This window comes from Mus caroli, chromosome 16 (assembly GCF_900094665.2).
Source record: "Mus caroli chromosome 16, CAROLI_EIJ_v1.1, whole genome shotgun sequence".
Taxonomy (NCBI): Eukaryota; Metazoa; Chordata; class Mammalia; order Rodentia; family Muridae; genus Mus; species Mus caroli.
In genome coordinates this window covers 55,279,694-55,287,470 of record NC_034585.1, presented here as the reverse complement: position 1 = coordinate 55,287,470, position 7,777 = coordinate 55,279,694, and the positions used below count along the sequence as shown (strand labels likewise).

At 36.3% G+C, this 7,777-nt stretch overlaps 1 protein-coding gene across 1 annotated transcript; it reads right to left on the bottom strand.

Moving 5' to 3' along the window:
- Positions 1-511: 511 nt before the first annotated feature.
- On the bottom strand, positions 512-5,766 carry LOC110311659 (olfactory receptor 183). Its single transcript, XM_021185111.1, has 2 exons — positions 5,505-5,766; positions 512-1,459 (listed from the first exon to the last, which is right to left on the bottom strand). The coding sequence occupies exon 2, from the start codon at positions 1,439-1,441 to the stop codon at positions 512-514; it is 930 nt and encodes a 309-aa protein (XP_021040770.1). The 5' UTR covers positions 1,442-1,459; positions 5,505-5,766.
- Positions 5,767-7,777: the final 2,011 nt, after the last annotated feature.

Sequence of the window (7,777 nt, the reverse complement as noted above, 5' to 3'; positions counted from 1 at the left end):
TTTGTTTATTTATGCATAATATATATGAGCTGAATTTCTTCAGCAATAATATTCACCACTTCACATAAATATGTCATGAAAGACGTTTCATGGCTCTCAGGTTCCCTGGGGGTTGTTTTTTTTTTTTTTTTCTTTTTCTATGCACTCCCATACAAACCTGCCAACATCATAAAGTAAATGTGACATGACTTTCAGGCTTCCTAATATAATTTTATCTCTAAAGTATCACTTTCATAAAGTACATGCATATCATAATAACATGAAATTATAAGTTGTTTCCTTGCTTTTTCTTTTATCATGATATAAGGACACATTATTAAAATTTTACATGTTTGCATATAAAAAATGACTACAGATATATGTAATGTATTAAGGAAACAATTGTATATTTAAATAAAATTCAATAATCTTGCCCTATATTTATAATTTCAAGGTTATTTAAATGAAAAATATCCACATGTGCCTCTACAATATTGTGAATTTTAGTAAAATTAGCAGATATTAATCAGATCTAAACCATCATTTTCAACATTTTTTTCAGAGAATCTATGACTTGCTTATTTCTGAGACTGTAAATAATTGGATTTAATACAGGGATTATAACTGTGTAGAACAGAGAGAGGATCATATCTTGATCGTCTACTTCTGAAGATGCAGGGTGCACATACATGAAAAGAAGAGGCCCATAGTATAAAGATACAGACAAGAGGTGGGCTCCACAGGTGGAGAAGGCTTTCCTTATGCCCTTGTCAGATTTCTTTTTTAAAATTGTAAAGAGAACAAATGTGTAAGAAATAAGAACAGTCATAATGGTAAACACTTGTATTGAACCAGAGAAAATGAAAATGATCAAATAATTTAAAGAAGGATCAGTACAGGAAATTTTTAACAGTGGTATAACATCGCAGTAAAAATGATATATTATGTTGGAATTACAGAAGGTTAATCTGGATAAAAAGCTTTCATGAATCACAGCATGAAGAAAGCCACCTATAAATGATAAGGCTAATAGGCGAATGCATAATCTATTGGTCATAATCACTGGATAAAGCAAAGGATTGCATATGGCTGCATAGCGATCATAAGCCATTGCTGCCAAGAGAAAACATTCTGTGGTCACACTGATTGCAAAGGAAAAAAATTGTGTCTTGCATTCAGCCACAGAAATCACCTTGCCTTTGTCCAAGAGATTAAATAGCATCTTCGGTGTCACTGTGGATGATAACCAAGTATCCACGAAGGCTAAGTTACTAAGAAATAAGTACATAGGGATGTGAAGGTGAGGGTCATTCCAGATGAGAGTGATCAGACCAAGGTTCCCGACAATGGTCATGAGGTATATTACCAAGAACACTAGGAATAGGAGGGGTTTCCACTGTGGTTGGCATGTGAGACCTGTGAGAACAAACTCGGTCCATAGGGTTTCATTCTTCTTTTCCATGTCGTCATTGAATGTCTCCTGAAATTAAAGTAATAAATGTAAGATAAGTAGTCACTGGGAAGAGTTATGTGAATATTGAAGGTGCTTCTAGTGATGAAACAATATATTACATGTTCCTCATAGCCTGTATAATATTATAACAGAACTTAACTCTGGAAATTAAGAATAACAACATTTTTTTCAATTGATTCTATTTAGTAATGACTAGGCAGTAACATTATGAGTGAATGGGAGACCTTATAAGCTTGTGAAACATTAATTGAGAAACACATTGGCACTGAAAATTTTGTCTTACATGTGATGCATGAACATGAGAAAAGCTATCAGAATGTATTGGAGTAAACTGCATTGAGTGCCTTGTAAAGGAATTTGTACTTTATCCCTTAGGAATCAGCTTCTAATGAGATTCACAAGATGCAGAGTGATTTTTGACAGATTCACTTTTAAATAAATATTTGCAGGGCACAACAAAGCTTTCACGAAAAATGTTGGAGTCAGGGACTTTAACCAAGACACACCTACTACTGAAAGATTGCCAAAGTTACCATATCAGTGGCCCAGAAGGATGTTTTATAGAAAATATACATGATTAAGAAAAGAAAAAAGAATGTGTGTAGCAATAAAATCAATATACAAGAATGCATCAGGAATATATGTTCTAAAAATGTTACTTTGCTGAAGCCAAGGTAAGTGTATTGCTTAGTTCATACATTAAAAGGCCCTGATAGAGTGATGACTACACATGTTCAAAAGCATTCAGTATACATGGTAACTAAGATCCAGTTATATAATAGGAATCAAAGAGTAGCAGAGAAGCAGAGATAAATCACAGTGTTCATAAATCATGGATATAGTCAGATCAGTGACTATCACAAGTAAATGAGAACTACCCAGAGCACTCAGCACTAAGTGGGATTCCTCCATCAAATTCCTCACCTTAGCGATCAAGTAACAGTGCCCTCTAATTCAGCAAGAACAAAGTGCATATGAACTCACAGAGACTGATGCAGAGCCTGCAAAGGTCTGTACTGTTTTGTTTTGTATTATGACTTCCAGTTTATAGGAGTCCTGGGTGTGCAGCCAGTGAGTCTCTGCTCCTGGCACCTTCTCTTGTCCTTTTTCCCTCTATTGTTTTTTCCGGTCCAAGTTCAATGTCATAGTTTTTGTTTTATCATTATTTTATTTTGTGGTGTTTTATTGTTATCTCTTAGAAGCCTGTTCTTTTCTATGGGATAGAGAAAAGGACTGGATCCAAATGGGAGGTGAGGTAGGGAGGAACTGGGAGGTATAGAGGGATGAGGAATTATAACTGGAATATACTATATGAGAAAAGAATATATTTTTGATAGAAAGAAAAATACAAAGTAGAAAAAGTTTCAGGAAGGAGCAATTTCTCAACTTCTATATCTTTATTAAATTCTAAAGTAAGCAATGACTTGGTGCTAATAGAGAAGTTCAAAGAAGAGTTACAGGTAACCTACTCCAGAAAAAATATAAGGAAAAAATGCAGAGGAAAAGAGAGAATTCTGAAGAGGTTATATTAAAGAACATCTATCATGGGTTGATTTTACTTATTCAATAGACACATATGAATCAATCTCTAATGCATGAACATTTGCTAATCAGGGGCTTTTATCCACTCAAGAAGTCCATAAGAGTACAAACTTACTTTCTCATACCTCACCTACCAAGGAGTATGAGGGGATTTAATCGATGCTTTCCAAGTCAAATACATGTATGCTTTGGAATTCTTAGTAAGAAAAAGGAGACAAAGACAAAGAAACTGAATCTCAAAAGCAAACAAGGAATAGTAATAAGACTCTATCAAATGCATGTGACACCACACCAATGGCATTATCTGGCTGATGGGTGGCATCTCTAGCTAGCAGCAGTGGTCAGAACTCATTTTGATAGCCTTTAGACATGGTTGGGGCTGGCACTTTGGCTGCCTTGCTTTTTTGTCTCTCTATCTATTTTTTCAATCTCATTCCTCAATGCTGTTCCATTTAAATTGTTTAGTATTCTAACCCAATGGGCCCTAAATTAAGCAAAAGAAATAAGAGATTCTAGAAAAAAAAATATTGAGCAAAAATTCTGGAACTGCGGCTATCCCAAAAGCGGTGGCCTGCACTTGGATACTTTCTATGAGCTCGGGGGCCTTGTCTGTCCTCAGTGGGAGAGGAGGAGCCTAACCTTGCACAGATTTAAGTTTCAGGGTGTGGGGGAGGATATCAAGAGGAGCACAGACATGCTCAGAGGAAAATGGGAGAGGGAGGGGGAAGAATTGTGAGAGTGAGTGACTGGAAGGGGACAGTGAGCAGGATGTAAATTGAATATGTAAACAAAAAGTGAATTAAATCTAAAAATGTAATTCTGTAAGCACACTTGGGGCTCAAAACTTGAAATTTTGGCTATAAAGAAAAGACAAGTCCTTCAAAAACAAAATAAGCAAGCAAGCAAACAAAAAGCCCTCCAAGATTGGTGCAAACACCAAAATAAAGGCTTTAGTTGAACAAGAAATGGAGATATTTGAGTTCAGAGAATATGAAGATTTTAGTCGCTTTCCTGGAAATAACTCTCTCATGTGCTAGAATACAAAATGTGTCAGACAGCCGATAGTCTGAGTACAGTGAGTGGAAGAATGTGCTCTAATGTTGGGAGCAGTAAGAATCTGCATTCTTCCTAGAGCTAATAATATAACTTAACTCATTTTACTGCAAACCATTTTAATGAAAGTTACAGAGAGGAGATGAGGGAAACAATTTAACTGGATGGAAAAACTTGAAAGGCAACTTGCAGCTAGTTTAGAAAAACAAGAGGAAAGCATAAAATGGGTGAAGAACAGGAATATGTGATTAGAGCAGAATGGTCAAAGGATCATAGCAAAACAATCTATGGTAGGTGGAATACGATGAAAAAGGAAGACTTTGGATGTTAGATGTGCAGATTTGGCTTCACCCTAAATGTCATCAAAATTGTCAGTCAAGTTAATCTTCTCCTAATAAAGCTATGGTTTTAGACATGAGTTCTGAGTATAAGAAAAAAGCCCCTTTTTCTTTAAAACTTTGCTTCACAAGTCATGCAGTTATTGGATATATAGCATAGGCTGGGAGTCTTTTCCATATCTGTTGTTTTTATCCTTAGACACAACATGAGGGCAGCATAAATACTAATTTTGATAACACATATCACTCGACTTGTGAAAAGAATATATCTCAAATACTCTGCCATCAGTAATAAAAAATGAAGAATAGATGTTGGGATGTGAGGTTCCTTAATTTCAGTCGTGTCACTGTTCATACATCAAAGGTCATAAGGGAAATTTCATATTCATAGAAGAAATTTAAATTTTACTATGGTCTTGTGACAATGATTAATGAAGATTTAATCTAGAATTGTGCTGACTTTGAAAGTGCTCTCCTCCACAGAAAAGTGATGAAGGTCAAAGTAAGCATGACCCGTCACTCCAGTGCCAGTCACTATGTTTCATTTGGAGTTGTGTCCCCCCTACATAATTTCAAGCACTGGACATGTGACACTGATCAACTTATTTCATGAGTGGGTTGTTGTTAAGCCATAAGTTAGTTCTGAAAAGAGCTGTCAAACATTTCCTGGCACACATACATTTATATGTGCATCCATCTTGCTTATACACATACATCAGAAAATATTGTCAGGTAGAGTAAAAATATAAAGATAATCTTTAATCAAGACCAAAAAAATTTAATCAGAATGTATTATTAACTAAACACAATGGGTCATTTATCAAAACAACAAAGACTATTTCTCATGTAAGAGTCATGACTTGATTATTAAAACCAGTTTGCAAAGGTTTTTTTTTGTAAGTTCTACCTCATAAAATGAAGTCATTATGATTATAACATAATAGACAAGTCACTTCATGAAATCATCACTCTTATAACATTGATATTTATTCAAATTTTAAGAAAACGGGATAACAGGATCTTGTAACTATTGTCTATTAACTGCTCTAGTTGCTACATATATACAATATTTTATTTTCATGTAAAAAATTAAAATATAGGAATTATTTTTACCTTACCTATATATTGAGAGAGATGGTGGTGACCTTATAAAGTATTAGGACTTCAGGAATTTGAAAGCAATCAAGTGCGGTGCAAGGGAAGGGTGGAAGGAAGGAAAATGAAGGAACAAAGCAAGGAAGTTTTGCTGTAATTTCAAAAAATAAAAAAAAATGTTTTCAATAATAGTAATAATAATAATAATAAAATTTTAAAATATTATAAAACAGAGAAAAATACCTGCAAATTCAGAGGACTGATAGCAACAAAGGCAGCAATTTTTCCTACACCCTTTCATTTCAGCGGCTCCAGGTATCAGTAAATGTGACTTATATACATTTGAAGTACAAGAATCAACAGCTGCGTCACTCTCTTCTTATTCCAAAGACAGAGGGAGTGGAAATCTGACATTCCCTTGAGGACAAGAGTGTTCCCTTCATGACAAAATGAAACTGTTCCACTAGACTTTGAGGGTATAAGAGTATAGGTTGCTTCATATACCAGTGTTTCATGTCCCAGGGTAGAGCAGATCTGCCCGTGAAGTGTGAGGATTTTCATTTGAGTTCCCTAGGACCCACAAAGCCAAGCATGGCAACACATGCCTATAATCTCGGGGCTTTTACAGTAACCTAGAAGCAGAAAGAAGAGAATATCCAGAATCTGATAGACCAGCTATTTTAGTATATGCACAGCAACAAAGAGGCCCTATCTCAAACATGGTGGAAAGTGAGGAGAAACACATGAGGTTGTCCCTGACAGTTTCAGTATTGCATGCACATGACTTTTTTTCACACACAATCCTATGCACACAGATACATCATATATTCACACAAATCTTTACTAAATTGGAGCTGTCACCATATGATCAATTAGCCATGAAGGCACTGAGCATTGAGGAGCAATGTATATAATGAAAGATATACATTAGTTACTTACCTAACAAATACAGCATATGGGAATAGAGGTTAGTTTCAGCTTACAGTTTAGAAGAAATCGACTTATGGTGAAGCATAGTGAGAAACTGGCTCATGGTAGACCAAGCCTGGCGCTGCAACTTGTCCAATGGAACTGACTAGGAAACAAAGAGCTCAAACCAGAACTGTCTGTTACCCATCAGCTCTACCCCAATGGCCCTATACCTTCCAAACAGGACTCATGTCCAAAAGTTTCTACAACCTAAACAATAGTGACCCAAGCTGGGAACCAAGTAATCAAAAACATGACCTTGTGGGGAAAACTTTCATTCAAACCATAACACCAGAAAACCTTGTATGCAATGCTTGGGTATAAGACAGAGAAAGAAAAGACAGTAGCCTTGTGATTCCCTTTAGGGAAATGACATAAGCCACATAATGTTTCTCACTAGGCCCCAACTCTGTGATAGTTTTCTCTGCCCTTCAGTAGCATGGTGGGCTACAAATTTGGCCTTTAAAACATAGGATTTAGGGCCACATTCAGAATCTAAATGCATTTAGTCTGCCTATAAGATTTCCCAATGTCTTAACTGTTCTTAGCATAAGTCTAGTAAAATAAAAAAAAAAAAAAGAATCCCACCAAAATAGCAAGTTATATGTTTCCAAGTTATATTATCACAGGTGTCTTAGTTTTTTACATCTCTGTGAAAGGAAACTATGACCAAGTCAACTAGTAGAAAAATGTTTATTGGGGTCATACTTATAGTTCAGAGAGTTAGTCCATGAACATCATGGTGGGGAATATGGCAGAAGGCAGAAAGGCATGGCTAATCAGCAGTACATGAAAACTTACATGTAGATTCAACAACCATAAGGCAGCAAAAGCAGTGGGCAGGGGGAGCAAAGAAGTGGACTTAGGAAACCTCAAAGCCCACTCCCACTATCACATATCCCAATAAGGCCACATTGCCCAAATCCTCTCAAACAGTTCCACCAACTGGGAACCATTCAACTGAAAAGCTTTCAAATATGTAATCCTATAGGGGCCATTCTCATTTAAACAAACACAACAGGTAAGCCTTATGAAAGGAAGGACACACTGTGATGGGATAAACACCATTACCATGATAGGCAGAAGCAGGTAATAGCAAGACATCAGAGCAAAACAATACCTAAGCCTGCAAGGGTAAAACTTGGATCTAAGGTCTTCATGTCAAGGGGACAGGCCACACAGTGGTGAGAAGTGTGCTTCCAGGCTGTCAGAAAGGCCTGCTTTGTATTTGTAAATGTGGTAGCTGGGAGTGCATACAGTCTCTCCTTCATGAACAGGTTTGCTATGCTGCTTGCACTGTGCCTCCAGAGATGTTTCAGGGCTTTTT

What these genes read in the sequence shown, in the direction of transcription:
- LOC110311659 (XM_021185111.1), bottom strand. Translation starts at nt 1,441, where the DNA reads ATGGAAAAGAAGAATGAAACCCTATGGACCGAGTTTGTTCTCACAGGT.